Source organism: Aotus nancymaae, unplaced genomic scaffold (assembly GCF_030222135.1).
Source record: "Aotus nancymaae isolate 86718 unplaced genomic scaffold, 86718_ANA_hifiasm-v0.15.2.pri h1tg000077l, whole genome shotgun sequence".
Classification (NCBI taxonomy): Eukaryota; Metazoa; Chordata; class Mammalia; order Primates; family Aotidae; genus Aotus; species Aotus nancymaae.
The window spans coordinates 11,543,460-11,570,453 of NW_026988492.1; the positions used below are offsets into that span (position 1 = coordinate 11,543,460).

The 26,994-nt window shown below is 40.8% G+C and overlaps 1 protein-coding gene across 1 annotated transcript in view; it reads left to right on the plus strand.

Moving 5' to 3' along the window:
- Positions 1 to 26,994, plus strand: part of CUNH10orf67 (chromosome unknown C10orf67 homolog) — a 164,054-nt gene that overhangs the window by 51,207 nt on the left and 85,853 nt on the right. The window contains 4 exon segments of the mRNA XM_064368442.1: positions 65 to 72; positions 6,872 to 6,992; positions 16,312 to 16,455; positions 18,032 to 18,106. Coding sequence (XP_064224512.1) covers positions 65 to 72; positions 6,872 to 6,992; positions 16,312 to 16,455; positions 18,032 to 18,106 — 348 coding nt within the window.

Consider the following 26,994-nt stretch of genomic DNA (forward strand, 5'->3'; position numbering starts at 1 on the left):
CTGAGAAAATGACATTGGGGTGAAGACTTGAAGGCTTGACGGGGGAGCTCTAAGGATCTATCAGGGTACCAGGTGTTCTAGGCAGAGAGAACACTGGGTAGAAAGATGGTACCTGGATGTCCTAGGAGCAGCAAGGAGGCCAGGGTGGCTGGAGCAGAGAGAGGGAGAGTAGTGGAGACGCAGTCAGAGGGAAGGGTGCCTGGAGTGAGGGACTTTAGACCACCATAAGGACTTCAGCTTTTACTTTGAGATGGGAAGTCATGAAAGGATTGGGATAGAGGAGTGACAGGATTTGATTTATCCTTCAATGGAATGACTCTGCTGCTTTGATAATAGACTAAAATGAGGACAAGGGCAGAAGCGAGGAAACAGGAGACTATTACAATATTCCTCATGGAAGATGACCGTGCGGCAGCGGCGGTTGGGGGTGCAGAGAGACCTTGATGCACAGGTAGAATGGAATTGCCATTAACGCAGATGGGGAAGATAATGAGATGAACAGGTCTGAGGGGAATGTCATAAGCTTACTTTTGGTCATGCTGTGTCAGCAGTGACTGTCAGGCATCCATTTAGGCTGTTAAGTAGGTAGTTGATTATATGAGTCTGAAGTTGAGAGGTTCAGCTTGGCTATATCAGTTTGGAAATAATTAGCACAAAGATGGTGTCTTAAGCTGAGAGTCTTGATGACATCAGGCAGGAAGTGAGTGTAGTTAGAGAAGTTTATGAGCCGTGAGGCACATCAAAGTTCTGTGTTCGTTGAAGAGGAATAAAAGGAAGCAGTATTCTTATTTAGTGCTGAGAAGTATGCCACAGCGAAAGCTTAGCACACCTAATGCCATCTTCATTGACTGATTTATTATAAGCATTGGTAGGATGGACAATTTAGGATTCAGTGAGAAGAGTCATTGCATTTTAGTAACACATTTTCGTAGGTCTGTTTTCCAAAATAAATTAGGACGTTAATTTTGTATCTAATTTATTTTGAAAAGCATAATTATATTCCCAAAACTCTGTTTTATGCATAGCAACCAACTTATTATTCAGAAATAGAATTGCCGAGACTATAAATAAAGACTGTGTAGGAACCACTTAGCTAATTTGTTGTGATGTGGATTTCCATTCTAAGCATCGGGGTTGTTAGCTAAAATTAGAGACATTTGGAATTTGAAGGGACACCAATAATACATCTTCCTCTTTCATTTAGATTCTGAATGAGCTGGATCTTTTTGAATCAGTCACATAAAAAGTTAGAACTGGTGAAACCGTAGAGTCATGGGCTTATCCTCATCAGGGATTTAGAAGAAGAATCTGCCACTTCCCAGCTTATGATTTTAGATGAGTTATTTTCTTTCATTGAACCTCAGTTTCCACATCTGCAAAACAAAAAAAAATTAGCATCTCTCTTCTAAGATCATTGGAAGGATTATGGGATGGGAGAATGCAGGTTTAATATATGTATCTTGAGTGCATGGGACAAGTTAGGCACTCAATAGTTGTGTACTAATAATATTCTTAGACACTCTGGAGGAGGTATCTATAAAATTATTGGATCTGATTTTATTTACTTATTTATTTTTGTTTATTTATTTATTTTGAAATGGAGTCTCACTCTGTCACCCAGGCTGGAGTGCAATGGTGCTATCTCAGCTCAGTGCAACCTCCATCTCCTCGGTTCAAGCAGTTCTCCTCCCGAGTAGCTGGGATTACAGGTGCATGCCACATGCCCAGTTAATTTTTTTTTTTTTTTGTATTTTTAGTAGAAACAGGATTTCATTGTGTTAGCCAGGATGGTCTCGATCTTCTGACCTCATGATCTGCCCACGTCAGCCTCCCAAAGTGCTGGGATTACAGGCGTGAGCCACCGTGCCTGGCCTTATTTTATTATTTATTTATTTTTTTAAGACAGAATCTCCCCCACTTTCGCCCAGGCTGGAGTGCAGTGGCATGGTCACAGCTCACTGCAGCCTCTGACTCCTGGGCTCAAGGGATCCTCACTTCAGCCTCTTAACTAGCTGGAGTCACAGGTGTGTGTTACCATGCGCAGCTAATAATATGTATTTTGTATTTTTGTAGAGACGGGTTTTCACCATACTGCCCAGGCTGGTTTCAAACTCCTAAGCTCAAGCAGTCTGCCTGCCTCAGCTTCCCAAAGTGCTGGTGTTAGCCACCGTACCCAGCCTGGACCTGATTTTAAAATATCATATAGTATTATTGTAATATTATGGCACCAGAAGGAATAACTTAAAACATAATTTCAATTTCTAAATCATATCCTGAAAAAAAAAGTATTGATAAAAACTATTCACACTCCACAAGCCTACCACCCACAATAAGTCTTTTGCTTAAAATGAGAAGGAACAAAAGAACATACGTGTTCATGCTTAATGAAAAATGTGGCTGAATAGTAAAAAGGAGCTGCTTAGCACTGGGTAGGGTAAAGGATTGCATTTCTAGCCTGGAAAGATGAATCACTGAGGCCTGTTAAATGTGCAGCAGCGTAGACGATACAGAAGCAGAGTTAGCTCCTGTGGCTGTTTATATTTCCTATATTGATGTAGCACTCAGCGTCCAGACAGAAGGCAGAAACTTCAACAGTAATTTGAACAGGGACTATTTTCTGTCCTTTATTAAACATTAAGAAGGATTTTTAACTAGAAAGAGGCAGTAAGGTGGTGAAAGAAGACTCTAAGCAACACAGTGATAGCAAACGTGAAAAGCAGCTATGACCACCAGGTCTGAGGAAGAGGGAACAGGGCAGGAACTAAGGAGTTAGAAGACCCACCCTCAAAGGCTGAGATTCGGACGAGACCTCTTTGGAGATGGTGTGGTGGCAGAGAAACTTGCCAGAGGGTGTGACATCTGCTGGTCTGCAGGGATGGCTTGCCCAGTGGCTGAGAAACTTGCTGAAAGGTACAGACAGGTCAAAGTTCCGTACCTGGTTGTGACATCCAAATCTTCGTTCTTGGAAGTCCTGAGTTCCTAAAAGTTCTGCTCTCTTTTTTCTGGGCAGGAGGGTGCTGCGTTTTTTCCATTAATCTTTACCACTGGGCCCAGAAACCCTAAGAGGCACCCCAAGGAATCCTCTGGGTTCCAGACAGAGTTCTCCTTGACTCCGTTGTGCACCAGCAACCCAACTGCCCCTTGGTATTCAGAATCGATCACTTCAGCCAGCAGAGTGACCCCCTTTTCTACCTTTGTTTCAGCACCATAAGGATCACAAAGTGACCGGTCATCAGTGTCATCTAGTTCAATAGAATTTCTGTCACGTTTTCTGGTGGAAACATTCTTCCCTTGGGAGCTAAGACTTCCAAATCAGCAGATCCTAAAGTTGCAGAAACAGGAAGCTATAATTTTGGCATAAGAATGAGAGGCACCTCTTGATTCTTGGGCATATGGCTGCAGGAGAGAGAGCACCATATACTGTTTCAAAGCATATGCTGCATCCTGTGACACAGAACCACATTCTTTCATGGATTTGCTTCTGAATGTTGCTGGCAGTACAGGTGTGTACCACCATGCCCAGCTAATTTTGTTGTTGTTTTGTAGAGGCAGGGTCTCACTATGTTGCCCAGGCTTAAACTCCTGGTCTCAAGTGATCTTCCCCTCTCAGCCTCCCAAAGTGCTGGGACAAGAATCACTGTGCTTGGCCTTAAATGAATCTTCAGTAAGTTATTTGACCTTTCTATTAGGCCAGCCACTTCTGGGTGATGGGTTATATGATAAGATCACTGAATTCCATGGGCATGAGTCCATTGTTGCCTGTCTTTTGCTGTGAAATGAAGTCCTTGATGGGAGCTGATGCTGTGAGGATATTGTGAACTTATAGAACATGAGGTGTTCTGTAAGTTCCTGCCTGGTGGCTCTAGCTGGTATAGTCGAGTCAGGGAATGCAAATCCATATCCAAAATAAATGTGTATTCCAGTGAGGATGATGGACGAGGTTCAGTGCTATGAACCTGTCGCTAGGTGGCTGGCTGTTCCCCCTGGTTCATGCTGCCATATTGGGACCTCAGTCTTGAGCTCTGCTGTTGACTAGTTAGGCAATCAGCACCTGTGGTATCCAGGCCAGCCTTGGTAAGGGGAAAACCACATTGTTTAACTTGATCCCTGACACCATGGCCATTTTGTTCAAGGGCCATCAAGCAAACAGGGGTGGCTGCAAAAGGAAACTGACCAATATCCACAGAGTGTGTCATTGCCTAATTATTTAACTGCTTTCTCTGCAGCGGATTCCCTCCGGTGAGCATTCAGATGCCGCACAAACATCTTAACAGTCTGTGCCCATTTTCAAAGGCTCATCCACAGAACTCTTCCCAGACACTCTTGACACCCATCTGTCAATCTGTTCCTTCCAAGTTCCTGAACATCCTGCTAACTCTTTAGCAGCTGCCCAACTAAGAAAGGCCGTTTAATGTGAATTAAATATATAAAAAACTATCATATAAAAAACTTCATTTTTTTCAAATACAATGAAAAAACTGTGACATTTCAGAACATAGTAGTGACAGTAGAAACCACCACTGCAGAACCAATAATGGGTAACGTTTCTTGAGGACTTACTGTGTATCAAGAAGCATTCAAAGTACTTCTAAGTATTAACACACTAAATTCTCACAGTAACTCTATGAAATGGGGATTATTATTTTCTTTAAGAAGAAACTAAGGCACAGAAAGGTTTAGCAATTTATCTCATGTCACATAGCGAGAGTATCAGTGAGGATGTTTTCAGCTACAGTTGACAGAAACTGCCAACAATTGGTGCACTTATTCTGTGGCATTACTGGAAGATTGGAGATATGACAGGTTTCAGAACTTATTGAGTCAATGGCTGGGCAAAGTCATCAGTCAAATTTATTTCCATCTTTGTTTTTGAGACAGAGTCTTGCTCTGTCACCAAGACTGGAGTGCAGTGGTGTGATCTCAGCTCACTGCAGCCTCTGCCCCTTGGGTTCAAGCGATTCTCGTGTCTCAGCCTCCCGACTAGCTGGGATTATAGGCATGTGTCACCACACCCAGCTAATTTTTGTATTTTTAATCAGCACGGGGTTTCACCATATTGGCCAGGCTGATCTCAAACTTCTGACTTCAAGTGCTCTTCCTGCCTCGGCCTCCCAAAGTGCTAGGATTATAAGCATGAGTCACCATGGCCAACCTATTTCTATCTTTTTTGACATCTATGCCCTGGTTGGCCCCTCTTGTGGTCACTGAGTGATTGTGCTAGTTCTTGGCATTACTTCCACCCTCGGCAAAGTCCAGAGTCAAGGAAGAAACCTCTCCTCTGGCACCCCCTCTATAGGAGTGTAGAAAGCTTTCTTACTAGCCCCCAACTGATCCTTCCTAAAGTCTCCGTCTTCAGACCTGAGTTCTACACCCATCCCTGGACATCGACTGCCAAGGAGAGTGGGATAACTCTGATGGGCTTAGCCCGGCTTGGAGTTCCACTTGGCACTGGGGATATGGTCAACTTCATCTGAGTTCTGTGGGGGACAAATCTGAGGCTCGGCCCGCATGCAAGAAGAGGGGAGTTGCCACGGACTGCCCCACACTGGGGTCTGCTCTTGTCGGCAGAAGAGGCAGGATAGAAGCAGACATTCTGCCTTTTGCATCTACACTGAGAAGTCTGATAATTCTACTTGGGCTTTTGTGGTTCTCTTATTTAGCTGACATTTTAGAAACAGTTGTGGTAAGTTTAATCAAATTGACAGAGTGCATCAGAAAATTGCCTTCTTAATGCTGTTTGAGATGCCTGTCATTAGAAATCCGTATTAGTTGACAAACACTTGCTCCTGGCCTATTCAGATTTTTTAGGAATAGTGTTTGAAAATCAAATATAGGAGGGTGGTGTGATCATCTTAAAGAAGAAATTCTCAAACATTTTGGTTTCAAGACCTCTCTATATTCTTAAAAATTACTGGCGCCCTCAGAGAGCTTCAGTTTATGTTGGTCCAATCTATTGATAGTTGCCAGATTGGAAATTTAAAAGGAGAAAATTAAAATATATTTAAATTGATTCATTTAAAATAAGGATAAACCAGGTGTGTGTTGATATAAATACCATGTTTCATTTATTTTGGTTTTTTTCTGAGACAGGTTCTTTCTCTGTTGCCTAGGCTGGAGTGTGGTGGTTCGTTCACAGCTCACTGCAGCCTCAACCTTCTGGGCTCAAACAATCCCCCTGCATCAGCCTCTCGAGTAGCTGGAAATAGACTATTTTAAAGAAAAACTAACTGTATTGTTTTAAAACAAAAACTTTCATGAGAAGAGTGTCACTGTTTTACATTTTTGCAAAGCTTTTCCATGCCTGGCTAAATGGAAGAGAGCTCAATTCTCATAGCTGCTTCTGTGTAATCTATAGCCTCTGGAAAACTCCACTGAACATATGTGAGTGAATGATAGTAAAAAAGACAAATAAAATCTTAATATTATTATAAAATTAGTTTGATCTCATTGATATTCTAAAAGAATATCCCAGAACCCCAGGGGTCCTCAGACCATACTTTGAGAACCACTGTCTTAAAGGGTTTCTGCTGAATAGGCCCATAAATAATCTAGAATTATTTCCAGCAGTAGCACAGGCAATAACAGTACAGAAGATATTAAACAGTACAGGTATATAAATTGATCATATCTTAGAAAAGTGGAAATCAGATGAGTATCAGTAGAGCAATATGCCCCAGTCCAGGGAGTTGGATACTCTCATTATCCTCCGGAGCTCCAGATCATAAGAGCGAATTCAGAGTTTTTCTTACTCACTAACCTCTTAGAGTGCTGAAAATACGATATGATTTATGCAAAAAAAAAGTACAGACTAACATCTATTTCTGAGAAAATACCTATGACATAAAGCACATTTAATTTCTTTTGTTTTCAGACTTAATATTTCAGATGATTTAAAGGTTGGCTTTTTCAACACAGACCATGCTACTCAAACTGATTCCAGTGAAATACTGTCAATAAAAGAGTTGAGTTCATCTACACAAAAGTTAGAGCAGGTAAATCTGAATTTAATTTGAAGCTTCTGAGATAATTTTTGGCATTAATTGCCTTCATGTTTCTTTCATAGACAGAAGTGAAATAATTAAGATTTTTAAAATATTAGCATCATTGAGCAACAGCTGAATAATAGTTGTGCTTTAAAAATTATTAATATAGGCTACTACTTATATTTATGTCATGCTTACATATGTTAATTTGTTTAGTAAAGTATTTTGATACTCTGGAATTCTTTTGAAATCTGTGAACATTTTCTATTTATTTTTTAAAAATTATCAAACATTTTTGCATATAGATAAATGTAGAGAATAATATAATGAATAACTGTGTATCCCATCATCCAACTTTGTCAAATGTTAATATTTTGTTATATTTTGATTTTTTTTTTTTTTTTGAAACAGTGTCTTACTCTGTCACCTAGGCTGGAGTGCAGAGGTGCGGTCATAGCTCACTGCAGCTTCTACCTCCAGGACTCAGGTGATCCTCCCACTTCAGCCTCACAAGTAGCTGGGACTACAGATGCACCCAGTTAATTGTTTTGTATTTTTTGTAGAGGTGGGATTTTGCCATGTTTTTCAGGCTGGTCTTGAACTCCTGGGCTCAAGCAGTCCACCCACCTCAGCCTCCCAAAGTACTGGGATCACAGGCATGAGCCATCTTGCCTGGCTGGATCTTTTTTTATTGTAAAGAAATATAGTATTGCATGTACTTTGGAGATCGAGTTATTATTAAAAACCCTAATCAATAAAGCTGTCACATGAGGTAGCATCCCACTATAAATACTCTTGTCTACCTTGATTTTATTTTGACATTTGGAAGTTGTTCCATATTGACACATAAAAGAGTTTTCTTATTTATTTCACAAGTATATTACATCACAAAATACACATCATATATTTAGCTTTCCATATTGATGGACATTTTGGTCATTTCTAATATTTTACTGTGATGAATAATCCTGCAAAGCATATACTCATATGCCAGTAAATCTGTGATGTAAATTCTTAAAAGTGGAATTTCTGAGTCAGAGGATGTATACATTAGTCATTTTGAAGGATTTGCCAAATGCCCTGCATAGGGATTGTACCAATTTACACTCCCGCTAGTAACTTTTGAGGATGTCTCTTTCCTACATATTTGCCAACTTATTGTCTCCTTTTATATTTTCAGAAGCATTTTATAATTTTATTATTTTGTGACTAAGTGTGTCCAAATGACCACATTCTGGTCAGATGGAAAAGGTCTGTGGCAGCTCTGGGGAACCTTCTTTGAGACAGCTCACATGCACCCTCTGTCACTTCTCCCTTCACTCCTCCTTCCCTCCGTGCTCCTTCCCTCCCTCTCCTTCCTTCTTTCTTTCCTGGTTTCCTTCCTTCCTTGTTTCCTTCCTTTCCTTACTTCTTTGGCTAAAGCATGGATTCTACCATTTGGACCATGAAGTTGAAATAGTTTACAGAAGAGTCATAAGATGGAAGAATCTTAGATCATTTTATCAATTGATTGCCTAGGTAGATTTCTAGGGAGATAAATTAACTTATTTCTCATTTATGCTTCTGTTATTTAGATTTTTTTTTTTTTTTTTTTTTTTGAGACAAGGTCTCACTCTGTCACCTAGGCTGGAGTGTAGTGACGGTATCATAGGTGACAACAGCCTCGACTTCCTCGGCTTGAGTAATCCTCCCACCTCAGCCTATTGAGTAGCTGGGACTACACGTATATGCCACCACAGCTGGCTAATTTTTTTTCTATACTTTTGTAGAGACAGGGTCTTAATATGTTGCCCAGGCTGGTCCCAAACCCCTGGCCTTGAGTGATCCTGCTGCCTTGGCCTCCCAAAGTGTTGGGAATACAGGCTATTCCCAACCACACCTGGCTATTTGGATTTTTTGTTATAGCTGAACCAAAATCTGATGCAAATGTTAAATCAGATTAAGGATGTTTTCTATTTCTAATTAATAAAGGCTTTTTTAAAATTATGAATGACTGGTCTTGAATACTTTTAATGGACTTATTGAGATGATCTTGCAGCCATGTGGCTTTTCTCCTTTATGTGACGATGTGGTGAAATTTGGTTTTTAAATAGTAAACCATCCTTGACTTCCTGAAATAAATCCAACTGGATCATAATATTTCTTTTTGCATTTCTGCATTATTTGCTACTATTTTATTGAGGATTTATTTTCATCTGTTTTAAGTGAGATTGCCCTATAATTTTTTCTTTTCTCTTCTTTTCTTTCCTTTCCTTTATTTTTTTTTTTAAACAGGGTCTTGCTCTGTTGCCCAGGCTGAAGTGCAGTGAAAATCATAACTCACTGTGACCTTGAACTCCTGGACACAAGCAATTCCCCCATTGTAGCCTCCTGAGTAGCCAGGATTACAGGAGTGTACCACCTTTCCCAGCTAATTTTTAAAGTTTTGATAGAGATAGGGTCTTGCTGTGTTGTCCAGGCTATATCCTATAATACTCTTTTCTTATACTGTTGTTGTTCAATCTTAGTACCAAGGTCACAGTATCCTCATAAGATGAGAAATGTTTCCTAGTTTATTCTCTGGAATAGTTCACATGAGGTTGGGAATCTATTTCTTCAATATTTGTTAGAACTTGCATGTAAAACTGCTTATTTTTATTACTATTGTTATTTTGTTATGTATGTATTACTGTTGCCTTAAATATTCTGGGTCAGTTTTGATGTTATGTTTTGCTACAAAAGTATTTATTTTTGTTAAATCTTCAAATTATTGGTATGATGTTTATTTCATTCTCTTATTATTTTTAAGTATTTATCATATCTGTAGCTATATTTCTTTTTAAATGTTGAATATTGTCTACATATCTCCTTTCTTTTTTCTTAGTGACTCTTGGCAGAGTTGTCTATTTTATTAGTTTTTATCAGACACCCAATTTTAGAGTGTATTAATCCTCTCTATTGTATCTTTATTTTCTAGTTCATAAATTTATTTTATTATATTTATTATTTAATTCCTTCTCCTTTCTTTGTGTTTACTCTGTTTTTCTTTTTTTGTTGTTTTGTTTTGTTTTTTTATGAGACAGGGTCCACTCTGTTGCCCAGGCTGAGGTGTAGTGGCAGAGTCATGGCTCACTGCAGCCTTGGCTTCCTGGTCTCAAGTGATCCTCCTGCGTCAGCCGCCTGAGTGACTGGAACTATAGGCATGTGCCACCACACCTGGCTAATTTTTAAAATTCATTGTAGAGGTACGGTCTCACTATGTTGCCCAGGCTGGCCTCAAACTTCTGAGCTTAAGCCATCCTCCTGCCTCAGCCTCTCAAAGTGCTAGGATTACAGGTGTGAGCCACTGTGCCTGACTTGTTTTTCTTTTTTTAATTTCTTGAGTTGGATCTGGGTATCAATTAAGATAGCATATAGCTCCATGTTTAGAAAAAAACAACTGCTTGGCTTCATAAAATATCAAGAGGTGTAGAGTTAGAGAATCCAAAGTTAGGGGAGTGGCTCTCTGATCTGTGTGATGTACATTCATTTTATCTTCTCACATCTCCACTATTAGTGCCTGGCTTTTGTTGCTCTGGTTCTGATGCAGTAGCAAAATGGCTGCTCCCCTTCCAGCCTCCATCTGCTTTTCATACAGGAAGGAGAATATGGGAGAAGTAGGGAGGAGTGGTACCTGTCTTAGGAAAGCAAAAACTTTCCATAGAAACCCTTGCTGTATGTTTCATTGGCTGTATCTGTATCACATGACCCCTTCAACTATAAGGAGCTGCAGAGAAGTTATTTTAGCTATGCACATTGCTGCCCTGGACAATGTCATGGTTCCATCAGTAAGGAAGAACCATGGTACTGAAGACTGGGCTGACAGCTACCAATGCCTGTAGATCGTAGATTTTGAGGCTTTCTTCTCTTTTATAGGCATTTAAAACTACACATTTTCCACTAACTACATTTTTAGCTTCCACAAACTTTGAGATACAGTATTTTTATTAGTATTTAAATGTAAACACTCGAATTTTTCATTTGTTTATTTCATTTATTCATCTGCATAATAAGGTTATTAAATTTTCAAACATGCTTTTTAGAATATTTTTATGTTGCTGATTTTTAAATTCAATGCTTTATTGTTGGAGAACACAGTCCTTGTGAGACACATTATTTGGTAGTTTATTTTGTTTCTGAGATGGAGTCTTGCTCTGTCACCCAGACTGGAGTGCAGTGGTAAAATCTCAGCTCACTGCAACCTCTGCCTCCCAGTTCAAGCAATTCTCCTGCCTCAGTCTCTCGAGTAGCTGGGATTACAGGCGTGCACCACCACCCCTCTACTAATTTTTGTATTTTTAGTAGAGACAGGGTTTCACCATGTTGGCCAGGCTGGTCTCAAACTCCTGACCTAGTGATACACACCCCTCGACCTCCCAAAGTGCTAGGATTACAGGCGTGAGCCACCGTGCCTGGCCAGGAAATTTAAAACAATCTGTATTTGTTAATTGTTGGATTTATATATATTTTCTGTATGAAGGCTTTTGCCATATTGTTTCTTTTGGTCAATGTTAATTTATCTGTATCAACAGTCTTTGGGCTAGTATATACCTGGTAAATCTTTCTCATTTCTACACTGACATTATTTCTGTGTTGTGTCTTATATCTATATATATATCCTATAAATTGTATATAGTTTTGAAAAATCCAATCTAATAATCCCTTTTAATAGCTATTTTATTCTATTAGTATTGTGATTACTGATACATTTTTATTTTCCTGACACTTCTTTTAAAATTTTTATCTTTTTTTCTATACCTTTTTCTCCTTCCCTTCTTTCTATTGTATTGATAACTTTAGTTTCTATTCTCTCCTCTACTAATAATTATTTTATCTTTATTCTTTTAATGATTATCCTCAAATTTGTACATTCAACAGTTGACTAGGATTTGTTATTTCTACCAAACAAAACAAGAAATGTAGAACCTTCATCTCTAATCATGTCCTTCTGTCTTTTATATCATTATTATCAAGTATTTCAGTTGTTTTCTCCTAATGTTATTGCAGTTAACAATTCTTAATGTTTTATGCAATTAATGCTTTTTAAGATTTGCTCACATTTACCAATTTCTTTGCTCATCATTCTTTCCCATATCTCAGTACTTCTTTCTGAGTTTAATTTTTATTATTTCTAAAGATCTTTTGATCCTTTGCTCAGCAAGGATTATAGTGTACTTGGCAATAATATTGTACAACTTCATGTAAAATGCAATAACCTTGCAACTATTTACCACCCTCCCCTGTCTTTTACGCTATGGGTATCATATGTATTTATCTATTATACATACATTATAAACTCAAAGTGTTTGCTTTAAATAGTGCTATACATTTTAAGCTAATAAGAGGAAAAGCTGGTGTTTCATATGTACCGAGATGTTTACCATTTCCTTTGCTCTTTATTTTTTCCGGAAGATCTAGCTTTCCAGCCCATATTATTTCTCTTTAGCCCAAAACACTTTCTTTAGCTATTCTAATACTGTAGGGATTTGGTGCTGAATTCTGTTTTCTTTATTTAAAATGTTTTTACATTGAATATAGAATCCCGGGTTGACAAGTTGTGTTTTTTTCCCTCACTTTACAATTGCTCTGCAGGCGTTAATAGTGTCTAAGAAAATAACCATTGTTAGTCATTCCAAGTGTTATTCTCCTGTATGTAGCTGTTTCTTTTCTGTCTGCTTTCAACATTGTCTTTTAATCTTTGGTTTTCAACAGCTTGATTATTATGTACCTAGGTGTGGTTCTGATGTATTTATCCAGCTTGGATAAATAAATTAAGCATCTACAATCTGCATGTCTTACCAGGTTTGGGAGACTTGGAGCCGCTAAATGTATCTTCAAATATTGGTTTTACCCCACTTTTTCTATCCTCTCCTCCTGCAGTTCCAATTACTTGTATGTTAGACTTCTAATTATTAACTCACAAGTCCCTAAAGTGTCCATTTTGTAAAATTTTAAAAATCATTTTTCTTTCTACTTTTTGACACATCTTCAAGTTCACAGTTTTTTCTGCTATCTTTGTTCTATTAAGTTCTTTCAGTGAAGTTTTAATTTCGGATATTGTATTTTTCAACTCTGGATTTTGTTTTCCTTATCAAAATTTTCTGTTTGTCTATTGATATTTCCTTTTTTCATTTATTGCAGCATATTTTTCTTTACTTTATCATGCATAGTTAGAATAACTGCTTCAAAATCTTTGTCTGGCAATTCTGACATTTTGGTAATATTGGAATTGGTTTTAATCATTATTTTCTTGAGACTGAATTACATTTTCCTGTTTTTTGTATATCCAATAATTTGGATTATATTGTAGACAGTATGGATGTTATGCCCTGAGATTTTTTTTTTTTTTTTAGCACACAATTAACTTGTTTGGATTAGAATAAAAAAAATATATCTTTTTTTTTTTAGCAGTCCAAATCTTGGTTTTTTTCTATTATTTCTAGCTGGGCTATTTGCAGTCTGCCCCATGTATATATCTTTCAGGGATGAGCTAGAGATTTGTTCAGAGGTAGTTTTTGTTTTGTTTGCTTGTTTGCTTATGAGACAGGGTGCAGTAGCACAATCATAGCTCATAGCAGCCCCAAACTCCTAGGCTCAAGTGATCCTTCTGCCTCAGCTTCTCAGGTAGCTGGGACTACAGGCTACGCATCACCATGTGGGGCTATTTTTTAAATTTTTTGTAGAGACAGGTCTCACTGTATTGCTTAGGTTGGTCTTAAACTGCTGGCTTCAAGTGATCCTTCCTCCTCGGTTTCCCAAAGTGCTGGGATTACACACATAAACCACTGTGCCCGGCTTGTTCCAAGTTTTTAACAGTGATTTTAGAGTTCCCCCTTTTGATTTTTCTTTTCTCTTCCAGGACCCCCACCCAAACACTGTCACTTAACCTCTCAAAGGTGTTCTCACCTGTAAAATAAAATCTCCTATATATTACGAGGACAGTAAAATGAAATTCTTCCCAGGGTGCCAGTACACCAGGCATCAAGTTCCAAATTAACTGTGAGTTAGAAACCATTTGCAGATTTTGCAAGGGGAATGTTTCACAGTAGATGAATGACTCAGCTTTTGAATCAGATCAAGGACAATAAAGAAGGTCAGGGAGTGAAGAGAAAAAAACTGCTAAAGTGGCGTCTTTAGAGAGAACTATTGTCATGGTTCTTATGGGAGAGGGACAGCAGAAGCGTTCCTCCTCAACTCAAAGCTAGGAAGGCAGGCTTCAGTGGAGCTTGAATGTATTTGCTGCTATTAGAAGACCCAACAGACTGGTGCTTGATTCATGCTTGAGGACACTAAAGGGGGCTGTGATGAGAAGATAGAATGGCTTGTTTGGGATCAGTCTGCACCTCTAGAGTTGTTGGGGTAAAGGTTGTATAATTGTTTCCTGTAAGCCATATGTGGCCCTGAGAGAGACAGAGAGGAAAGCAGTGTGGAGTCATTTTGGGTCCTGTCTAGGAGAGTGATCTGGAAGAACAAAGGACCCCCAACAGCAGGGAGAAGAAAGAGGTGAACTCCAGATTCATAGAACCTGAGGAAGGAGTAGCAAGTGACCACTCAGAGTAGAGAAGCATCTGCTTAGGTCAAGATATATCTACAGAGGAGAGGGTCGCAGCAGTCAGAATCTCTAGAGAAGCTACATCAGTGCCCAAGGGAAGAAGAGGAGTTAGTTCTCCTGCCCTGTACCACCATAGGGAAGCCACCCAGCAGGTGGGAACATCCCACCAGGTAGGAATATCTTTGCTCCTCTATCCCTGCTGCCTTTTATACAAGCATAAATATATCTCCTGGTGGATATACAGCCACTCGCGTGCTCGGGAGGAGGTGAGAAGAGAAGAGTTCAAGGGAAAATCACACTCTTTTTCAGTACCCTCAGCTTGGAGCACAGGGAAAAGTCTTATGAATGAAGTTGGAAGCATTTTAACTCCATATACATATAGATATGTTTGTTTGATTTTGAGACAGAGTCTTGCTCTGTTGCCCAGGCTGGAATGCAGTGGTGCCATCTTGGCTCACTACAACCTCCACCTCCTGGGTTCGAGCTCCCAAGTGGCTGGGATTACAGGGGCACACTGCCACACTCAGCTAATTTTTTGTGTTTTTAGTGGAGATGGGGTTTCACCATGTGGGCCAGGTTGGTCTCAAACTCCTGACTTCAGGTGATCTGCCCACCTTGGCCTCCCAAAGTGCTGGGATTACAGGCATTAGCCACCTTACCCAGTAGTTATATTCTAAATGCTACTCTGAGGCTGTATTTGTAGTGATGGTAACACTCTGTTCCCAAGAATGAATAGAAAAGTCATGGGATTTTCTAGTTTGCATTCAGAGCAGGGGAAGATTACCCAGAGAATACATTTGTTTTTAGATCTCTCTTTTTTCCTTCTTTTAATTTTTTGAAGAGACGGAGTCTCACTATATTGCCCAGGCTGGTTTCAAACTCCTGGGCTCAACTGATTCATCCCCCTTACCCTCCCAAACTGTTGAGATTACAGATGGGAGCCCTAGTGAATACATCTGAAATAGATAGAGGTAGATAAAAATACATTGTGTTTTGATTATTACAAATGGTTCTTAGTCAACATGCTGGTTATGTATTTAAATGCTTGTGCTAGTAGAGTCTCAGCAATGATGATTCTTGCCTATCTTTTCTGATCTGAAGTCCCCACATCTTGAGAACTACCTTTTGAGGTACAACAGAAGGCCAACATTAGTACAGATATTTTCTTCTGTGTGAGAAGAAACTGCTAAGACACTCTTGTCTTTTAATCCATCAGTATTTCTTAGTTTGGCAAATTAATTGTCACTTTGAAAGCCTGGCCACCTAGGATGGAATTACTGGAATTCTGCAGTGCATACAATCATCATAAACATCAGGACAGACCTCTGACCAGAAACCCAGCTTGTATGTCCAGAACCAGAGAATGCACTGGAATTTTTACACAGATACACTCTCTATAATAATGTATATTTTTCCATTTTTATTTTTTTAATTGTTTATATTTCTTTTTTTAACTTTTATTTTAGGTTCAGGGGTACATATAAAGGTTTGTTACATATGTGAACTCACGTCACAGGGGTTTGTTGTACAGATTATTTCATCTTCATCACTCAGATGCTAACCCTAGTTCCCATTAGTTATTTTCCCTGATCCTCCCCCTCCTCCCACTCATCACCCTCAAGTAGGTGCCAGTGTGTGTTGATCCCCTCCAAAATGATGAGTTCTTATTATTTCTCTCCCACTTACTAAGTGACAACATACGGCATTTGGTTTTTGTTCCTGCGTTAGTTTGCTAAGGATACTGTTTTCCATTTTTAGATGATGAAATCCCTCCAGGTGGATTTTGGGTTCCTCAAACAATTGATTCAGTTAAAGTTTGAGGATCGACTAAAAGAGGAATCTTTGAGTCTCTTCAACATTCTACATGATAGGATCCTGGAAATTGAAAAGCATTATCAACAGGTAAATGTTCTCATATTTCTTTTGTTTTATGGTGGATTGATACTGTGCTTAGATGTGTATGCAGTGCAGTTTAGAAATTAGTAACTTCTTGAGGGCAGTTTAATTTGTATTAGTTGCATGTCACGTGGTAAATAATACACAGAGCTTCACTATATGTCAGGGACTTGTGTAAGTACTTGGCATATGAACTCATTTAATTCTCACAGTTACCTTATGAAGTAGGCACAATTATGTTCCCTCTTCTACGGATGAGAAAACTGAGGCACAGAAAGGCCAATTAACTTGTTCAAGGTCACCAGTTAAAAAACAGGAGAGGCCAAGCACAAGTGCCTCTAATACTACCACTTTGGGAAGCCACGGTGGGAGGCTGGTTTGAAGCTGGGAGTTCAAGACCAGCTTGGGCAACATAGCGAGACCTTGTCTTTACAAAGAATAAAAACATAAGCCAGATGTAGTGTTGCAGGCCTGTCATCCCCAGCTACCTAGGAGTCTGAGACAGGGGAATCACTTGAGCCTAGGAGTTCAAGGCTTCAGTGAGCTATGATCACATCACTGCATTCTAGCCTGGGTGACAAGGTGAGACCTCCATCTCAGAAAAACAAAAAACAAAACAAACAGATATTACTATTATTTCTGTGCCATAAAAACAAACAAAAAACCCATCTTTTGCTGGCCACACCATACTAAGTACCATGCTAAGCCTTTAAAATGTATTTACTCTTTAAATCTCTCAAAATGTTAAAATGGAAATCCTACTGTCCGTGATTTACAGATAAAGAAACAGCTTGCCAAGGTTAAGTAACTTACTTAAGGACAGACAGATAGTGAAGGGCACAATGATGTTTAAATTCAATCCTATCTAACTCTGAGCCTATTTGAGGCTGGGAGGCGATGGCTCAGTCCTGTAATCCCAGCACTTTGGGAGGTTGAGGCAGGAGGATCGACTGAGCCCAGGAGTTCAAGATCAACCTCGGAAACACAGCAATACCCCATCTCTACAAAATATATTTAAAGATAAATTTTTTTTAGAAAAAGATAAAGCCTATTTGTTGTTTATACTCCATGCTGAAATCAGAATTGATATCAGAATCACAGGTATTTTTTTTAAAAGCATTATCTTCTATTGTTAATCTAAACAGATGTAATCAAATTATTTGATTAATCAGAAAATAACTCTAGTTTACAGATTGGCACTATAGATTTCTTTTCATGAGCATATCCCATTCAAAACTTACAAGGACTAGAAGAAGATAGGCATCACAAACAGATTTTACTACTTTTAAAAATATTCTAGGCAGGCACTAAAAGACACTACTCAAGCGTAAAATGAAATGAAGTGTTCAAATTATCTGTATGTATTTTATCCATATGATCTCTCTATTGCTTTTGGTTGAGAATAAGTAAAAGTCAAATGTGTCGTAATAGCTGCAGGGTAGGAGAAATGATTATGAATTGAAGTTTTCAAGAGATTAAGATGATTCAGATGATTTTTTTTTACTGTGAGTCTCTCCCTGGTAGGTGTGGGTCATATTTGGAAATACATTACAGTGCTTATCGTATTTATTTTTATTTGCAGAATGAGGATAAGATGAGAAAATCCTTCAATCAGCAGTTAGCCGACGCCATCGCTGTTATCAAAGGAATGTACCAGGTGAGTTTTTGGTTTTGGTGGCGTCGCTGTGGGCAAGGCTGGCTTCAGCTGTTGTGTGCAGAGTGGGGATCACCTTGGCTTCCCAGTCTTGTTTCCAGTTCTGAAGGCCCGTTTCCTCAATTCAGGTCACCTTAGAGGGATCAGGCCTAGGACTGTTTATGCTCACATTATAACACTTTCCAGAAACTGGAAAATTCTAATCTGGTATTCAGGACACCTGGGCATGTACCAAAGTAATCCAAAGTTTATTTGCTGGGCATAGCTGAACAGATGAAGGTCAGATGATCCTAAGAGAGAGTTAAGAGAATCTGTAGTAAATGCCAGTGAGCGGTCTCTGATCCTCGGTGGATTAACTTTTCTAAGGACAGGAACATTTCTGTCTTCCAAACACATACTTCATTCTCCTTCACAATGGGAAAATTCCTACTTTTTGTTGCTTTTTTTAGACTCAGCAAAGATCTTGTGCTTCTTTTAGCATTTATAACCATATTCTCACCTTGCATTTCAGTATACTTCCATAAATAAATTTTTTGCATACTTCTTTTTGGGCACTGTTTGCAAGCTTCTTTTCATAGTACACAATACATTTGTATTTAATTATGTAATTGCTTGTGAAGTGTCTGCGTTCCATGCCAGACTGTCAACCTTAAGATGTCCTGTATGTTATTCTCTGCTGTGGCCCTGCCTTTAGTGCTGTGCCTGGTACATAATTAACACCCAGCTACTGATTGCTAAATGTATGAATGGTCATCTGTACCTGTGGCAGACAGCGGTGCTGCCTGCTCGCATGTCATTTTCCTCACTGCTTTTTGCTCACAGGGGCCCTTCCAACTATAGAAGCCAAAATGCTAGATTCTTCCTCTTCCAGCTGCCTTTTCAGCTATGGCGCAGGCATAGGCAAAGTCAGGTCCCTAGACAATGAGACTAAAGGTGAGCTGACTGTGAGATTTTGGGGGAGGTTGTTCTTCCTAAGTAAAAGGAACTCATGAAGGTATCACCTCACACCGGTCAGAATGATTACTATTAAAAAGTCAAAAAAAAAATAACAGTTGCTGGTGAGGTCACAGAGTAAAGGGAACCCTGGCTTATACACTGCTGATGGGACTATAAGTTAGTTCAGCCACTGTGGAAAGCAATCTGGAGATTTCTCAAAGAAGTTAAAACAGAACTACCATTTGACCAAGCCATTCCTTTGCTGGGTATATATCAGAAGAAAGATAAATCATTCTACCATAAAGATGCATGTGTATGTTCATTGCAGCACTATTCACAATAGCAGAGACATGAAATCAACCTAGATGGCCATCAACGGTGGACTGGATAAAAAAATGTGGTACATATACACCATGGAATATTATGCAGCCATAATAAAGAATAAAATCATGTCCTTTGAAGCAACATGGATGGAGCTGGAGGCCACTATCCTAAGCAAATTAATACAGGAACAGAAATGCAAACACTGCATGTTCTTACTTCTAAGTGGGAGCTAAACATTGAGTACACATGGACACAAAAAAGGGAACAAGAGACACAGGGCCTACTTGAGGCTGGAGAGTGTGAGGAGAGTGAGGATCAAAAAACTACCTATCAAGTACTATGCTTATTGCCTAGGTGACAAAATAATCTGTATACCAAACCCCCATGATGTGCAATTTATCCATGTCACAAACCTGCACATGTACCCTCTGAACCTGAAACAAAGTTGGAAAGGGAAAAAAGGGGTCTTATGGGAAACCCTTTCTTTTTCTTTGCTTGACATTTTATGTCTTCTTCTGATGCTTGGAATTGCTGTGGACACTGTGAAACCAAAGACTGAGATCCTCTGGATGTGCTGAGGTAGCAAGGTGGAAAGATGAGAAGCAGGTTATGCTAGCTCCGCAAAATGAATTGGGGAATGTTAGCTCTATTTTGTTTACTGGAAGCATTTGTGTAATCTTGGAAGTATTTCTTCCTTAAATATTTATAACTGCCAGGGGAGCAAGCTTGGGACTGGAGGGATTGATTGATTGACAGCAGTCATTTCTCGTTCTTAATTATCATGTGTAACCCTGGACTTGCCCTGCCTCTGGCCTCTTATTTATGAGATAACAACCCCTCAGTGTCTAAGCCACTGTTAGTTGGCTTTTCAGTTACATGGAGCTGAAAACATCCCAGGACCGATTGCTCTGCTAACAAAACAATCTCTGTGACTCTGTGCCAAACTGTGTTTCCAAAGGTACCTGTGACAGTGTCTCCTACTTACCTGCTCTTGTGCAACGTCACCTCACTTCTCTCCCATCAAGAGGTGGAGTCTGATTCCCCTCCCTTGAATCAGGGCTGGCCTTAGTGACTTGGTAAGCACAGAATGTGGAGGAAGTGAGGTTGCGAGACTTCTAAGTCAAGGTCAAAAGAAGTCTTGCACTTCATCCTTCTATTCTCCGAATGTTTGTCCTCTGGATTGTCCCTCTCTGAATTCAGCTACCATGCTGACAGAAGCCCATGCCATACAGAAGATCTGCATGTAGGTACTGAGTCTCCAGGCTCATCTGAACCCAGCCTTCGAGTCGTCCCAGCCCAGGAGTCAAAAATGTGAGTGGAGAAGCCTCCAGATGACTCCAGCTGCCAGCCATGTAGAATCATTTTTCTGTGAGGTTGCAGGTCTGACAGAAGAGAGCTAAGCCATCCCTGCTATGCTTCTACTAATTCCTGACTCAATGAATTTGTTTTTTTCTTTGTTTTGTTTTTTACTTTTGAGTCTTTTTTTTTTTTTTTAGAGACAAGAGTCTCACTGTCTCCCAAGCTAGAATGTAGGGTGTGCTCATAGCTCACAGTAGCCTTGAACTTCTGGATTCAAGTGATACTCTTGCCTCAGCCTCCTGAGTAGCTGGGACTACAGGCATGTGCCAGCACACCCAGTTAATTTAATATATATATATATATTAGAAATGGGATCTTGCTATGTTGTCCACGCTGGTCTTGAACTCCTGTCCTCCAGTAATCCTCCTGCCTCAGCACTCCAGAGTGCTAGGATTACAACCATGAGCCACTGTGCTGGCCTAATTAATATGTAATGGAAGGAGATGGAAGAATGAAAGAGAGGAAGGAGGGAAGATGAATATTATCTGTAGCACTTTTATATATATTTATTTCGTAACCAAAAATCTTGCTAAATTTTTGTGTTTATTTTAATAATTTTTCTATAGACTCTTAGGTGCTTTCTATGTAAACAGTTATACAATTGAGAATAATTATCTTTTTGTCATTTTATTTTTCATAACCATGTAATCATTCATTTTTGTTTACTGTGTAGGTAGTGCTTCAAGTACAATATGAAGAAAAGTGGTGACAGCAAGCATCCTGATCTTACGTCTGATCTTATAGGAGATGAATATAATTTTTCAATATAATGCATAATGCTTGCTGTAGATACTATCGGGCTACTTTTTTGGCTAAGAGACTTTAAAGTAATCACAAATTGATTTTTAATTTTATCAAATGTGGGGCTTCATGCACCTGGTGGGAGGTCATATGATTTTTCCTTCATACTCTGTTGCCCAGGCTGGAGTGCAGTGGTGCAATCATAGTTCATTGCAGCCTCAACCTCCTGGGCTCAAGGGATCCTCCCGCCTTTGCCTCCTGAGTAGCTGCGACCACAGGCATGCACAACCATGTCCAGCTAAAATCTTTTTTGTAGATACAGGGTTCTTGCTCTGTTGCCCAGGCTGGTCTCAAACTCCTGGCCTTAAGTGATTCTCCTGTTTCAGTCTCTTAAAGTCTTGGGATTGCAGGTGTGAGCCACTAGACCTGGTCTGCTTAGGATATGCCAAATCTATACTCATCAGTGACGTGACCTGTACTTCTCTTTTCTTCTTATACTCTCCTTGTTGCATTTTGCTGTCAGGGTTATGCTAGCTTCACAAGATGAATTGGGGAATGTTGGCCCCATTTTGTTTACTGGAAGCATTTGTGTAATCTTGGAAGTATTTCTTCCTCAAATATTTAGAACTTCCAGGGGAGCAAGCTTGAGCCTGGAGGGATTGATTGATTGATAGCAATCATTTCTTATTCTTAATTATTATGAGACTATTTGGGTTTTCTCTTTCTTTTTAGTCAGATATAGTAAGACATTTATTTAGGGTCTTGCCCATTTTCATTTAAGCAACGAAAAAATTGTTTGGAATGAAGACAATAATATATATCTTATTGTTCTCCTACATTTTAATGCTTTATTAATTAATTAATTTATTTATTTATTTATTGAGACAGAGCCTTGACCTCCTGTGCTCAAGCAATGCTCGCACCTCAGCCTCCTGAGTAGCTGGGACCACAGATACATGCCACCATGCCTGGCTAATTTTTGTATTTTTTGTAGAGACGCAGTTTTGCCATGTTTCCCAGGTTGGTCTCGAATTCCTGTACTCAAGCAATCCATCCGCCTTGGCCTCCCAAACAACTGGGATAACAGGTGTGAGCTACTGTGCCCAGCCTAATGCTGTATTTTAACCCCACTGAAAACACTGTATTATTATTACTGTCCACTTTCCCTGCATTTTGAAGTATCACTTATTGTATTTTTTATGACTAGAAGACACACTTTGCCTGTTTTTTATGGCTCTTGTTTTTGGCTCATACTTTCAGTTCTGCTATTTGTAGAAACATATTTAAATATGCTTGATTTATGTTTTACGTTTCATAATTTTCATATCTTCCACTTTTGAGGGTCTGATAAGTGCTGGCTTTCATTCATATGTCATTTCTTTTTTTTTTTGGGGGGGGGGGACAAGGAAGGTCTTCCTCTGTCACCCAGGCTGCAGTGCAGTGGGGCGATTACAGCTCACTGCATCCTTGATCTCCTGGGATCAGGTAATCCTCGCACCTCAGCCTCCCGAGTAGCTGGGATTATGGGTGTGTGCCACAATGTCCAGCTAATTTTATGTATTTTTATAGAGGTGGGCTTTCACCATGTTGTCCAGGCTGGTCTCGAACTCCTGTCCTTAAGCAATCCACCTGCCTAGACCTCCCAAAGTGCTGGGATTACAGGGATGAGCTACCACACCTGGCCGTATGTCATTTACTTTGAGTTTCATGACTTTTGACTTTGAGCTTATATTTCTATGAAAACTCTCTGAGGTTTGGAATAGAAGTGACTTTCTTGAGAGAATATTTGTGCTTGCTTCTGCCAGTCTCCTGGGTCTCTGACTACTTTGCCTAATTCTCAGCTTGAGATATTTTTTAGACCATGTAGATGTATGAACTAGGACTGCAAACTGTGTGGGCTATCTTCTGGTTATAAACTCTTAGAAGAGGGTTTCTTGGGGGCTTTCCTGGCAGTGAGAGTTGCCTCTCCTCTTCCTGTCCTTAGAGCCAGTTTCTAAACAGGAACCAGTTCTGGTGCCAGCAGGATGGCAGTGAGCGCAGGGTTCAAGGTGATTACTTCTAGTTCATTCTCACACTGAAAGCCTAGCCCTATAGTCTCTTACTATCTAAGGACTAGATAGTAGCCCTTAGGGATCTTGCTATGTTGTCCAGATCTGAGGAGGACCCAGGTGCTCTTTTTCCTCTCTGTGCCCTGTAAAAAGTTGCAAACCAAAGCTTACATTTACCTGGTTTAGCAATGTCCTAGAAGTGAAGGCCAGTTCTCAGCTGCATTCTGCTGCAGATTTCTACGTTTGGTTAATTTTGGTCTAAGAATTCCATACAGCTCATACAATACATTTAAGCCTGGACAATGTAGCAAGACCCTATCTCTACAAAAATAAAAATAAAAAATTAGCTTGGTGTTGATGGCAGCAGTGGCCTGTCTGGAGCAGCTGCTGCAAAGACGCTAGCAGCAGCAGGGGAGACATGGCCAGGGCTGTGCACTCTGCTGAGATGGCAGGATCTAGGAACAAGCAGGAGCCGTGCCTGCCTTCTGAGTTGGTGATGGGGGAGCCCCACCCTCCTAGAGGCAGCTGCAGCTGCCCAGCCATGGCTGCAGACCCGGGCATCCCTGTGCTCTTGTGGGCCTGGGAAGCCCCCTACCCCCACAGGCTCAGAAGTGCCTGCCTCTGATGCCTGGCCTCTCCTCACTCCTGGCACCCACTCTGATTTTGGAGCAAAGTTGTGGCCAAGCCCAGGCGCTATCTTGACCTGACCAGGTGTGTGTGGGGGGTGGGATGGTGCCGACACACCAGCCCCCTGCTGCCTCAGCCCTCTCCAGTCTTTGGGTGCCAATGATCACAGGAGGGAGGCCCAGGGGATGCTGAGGGTGGCATAGCACAGGCCTGTAGGTGTCCCTTGGCACAGACAGCCTGGGCACCATGAACAGCAGCAGGAAGCAGACAGGCTCCTGAGTGGAAAGGGTGGGTCCTCAGTGAAGCTCCACCTTCAAGCCAGGGATGGCCCAAAGCCTGGGGGCCAGGCTGCCAGTTCCACAGACTGGAGTGAGAACTTATGGTGCTTTTTCCAGGCCCACCCATGGCCTCCCACTGACGAATCAGCATACACTTCCTTCCCTTTGAAGCTCATGAAAACCCTAGACTCAGCCGAACTCTGGTAGAGGTTGGAATGACCTGCCTGCAGAGAGGAACTACTCACTGTGCGTCTCCTCTCAGCTGAGAGCTGAACAGATATCAGGATGATCTGCCTGCAGAAAGGAGCTACCCACTGTGGGTCTCCTCTCAGCTGAGAGCTGAGCAGATGCCAGGATGACCTGCCTGCAGAAAGAAGCTACCCACTGTGGGTCTCCTCTCAGCTGAGAGCTGAACAGATATCAGGATGATCTGCCTGCAGAAAGGAGCTACCCACTTCAAGTCTTCTGAGAGCTGCACTGTCGTTCAATAAAGCACCTCTTTGTCTTACTCACTCTCCAGTTGTCTGCATACCTCATTCTTCCTGGATGTGGGACAAGAACTCGGGACCCGCCAAATAGTGGGACTGAAAAAGCTGTAACACAAACAGGACTGAAACGCACCTCTTGCTCAACCACGTTGCAGGCAACAAGAAGAAGAGAAGAGCTGTAGCCATTTGAGGAGCCCAGACCCTAGGAGCTTCCTGAGCCAAGGTCGTGGTACCCTCTTTGGGGCTCTAAGTTCCTGGTGTCTCCAAGTTTCCAGGCACCACTGTGTTCCCCAGTGCCAGCAGTGGAAGTCACCTGTGGTATACCTGCTCCAGGTGTGGCCTTGCAGGGAGCTGGCACCCTTGCCGGTGCCTAGAGCTGCCCACCCTGCTGCAGCTGGCATGCCTAGCTGTGGGTAGTGGCCGGGCCCCATGCTCACTCATGTACCCCTTGTTGCTCTGTGCCTGGCTTGCCCTTAGCATGCGTGGGATCCCGGCTGGTAGCATGAGCCAAGCACAGCCTTCCAGGCCAAACAGGTGGAATGAGCCCAGGAGGCCCGAGCAAAACTCAGGCAAAAGCGCCACTGACCACAGAAGTTTCTGGCTGGCAAAGCAACACCCCAAGGATCCCATGATAGCATTGGTGGCACATGCTTGTAGTCCTAGCTACTGAGGAGGCTGAGGTAGAAGGACTCTTTGAACCCAGGAGTCTGGGGTTAGCAGTGAGGGATGATCATGCTACTGTACTCCGGCCTGAGGGACGGCATGACCCTGTCTCTAAAAGAAAAAAAAGATGCATTTAATCTATCTTATCCAAAATTCTTGTTTACAATGAGAGAGTAAGTCAGAATTTTGTGGTTTTTAAAAACATGCTTTTGGACAGGCATGGTGGCTCATGCATGTAATCCTAGCACTGTGGGAGGCAGAAGTGGGCGGATTGAGCTCAGGAGTTTGAGACCAGCCTGGGCAACATGGTGAGACCCTGCCTCAAAAAATACAAAACGATTAGCTGGGCATGGTGGCCTGCACCTATGGTCCCAGCTACTCGGGAGGCTGAGGTGGGAGTATTGCTTGAACCTGGGAAGTTAAGGCCACAGTTTGCTGTGATCACACCACTGCACTCCAGCCTGGGTGACAAGAGTGAGACCCTGTCTCAAAATAAACAAACAAACAAAAAAATAAAACAAAATAAAAAAACACATGCTTTCTAGTTCTTTGTGTCTTCCACAATTTCTGGGACATTGATCTATTTCTAATGTCTATCAAATGTTCAAAAATAAAGCTCAATAATGACTATCACTCTTTGTCCATATGTCTTATATTTCTAGGTATAGGAAGTCATGAAAGGATTAAATTCTTCATATTCATCAGTTTTTCATAAATATGTGTTGGTTAAAATGCTTAATTGTGGTTAGTTGACTCATGAAAAAATTGTTTATATGAAATTAAAGTCATTGTTGGAATCCTTGCTTTGGCTTGTTGGCATCACTTGGCTCCATGACCTCAGACAGCCTTCCTAATCCTGGCCACCCAGTTTGCTAAGGCTTAGTCACGAGGAGGAACAGAGGAAAGTTGAACATATACCGAACTGCTGTATACACTTTGTAGCATGACAAATATAAATGACTCTCTGCTGCCCTCTGGAGACCAGTTAAGGACACAAGTACCTGTACTTTTTTTTTTTTTTCAGCTGTGAACAAGTTTCTAAATCTATTTAACTTTTGCTTCTAGTCAATTGAATACAGCAAAGGTGAAGAGTTGTATGTGATTATGCTGCATAAAAGGGTAGCATCTCTCTTGCTAGAGTCTTTCTCTCTGTTGGCTTGGAGGGAGTGAGAGGCTATGTTGGGGAAACGCATGTGGCAAAGAACTGAGTGTAGCCATGACTGATAGCAAGAAACTGAAGCCTCCAGTCCTATAGCTGCAAAAAGTGGATTCTTCTACAACCTGAGTGAGCTTGGAAGCAGATCCTTTCACAGTTGTGCTTTGGATGAGATCACAGCCCTGAAATGCCGCCTTAATTGCAGCCTTGGGAGACCCTAAACAGAGGACCTACCTGAATTCCTGACCAACAGAAACTGTGAGATAAGAGA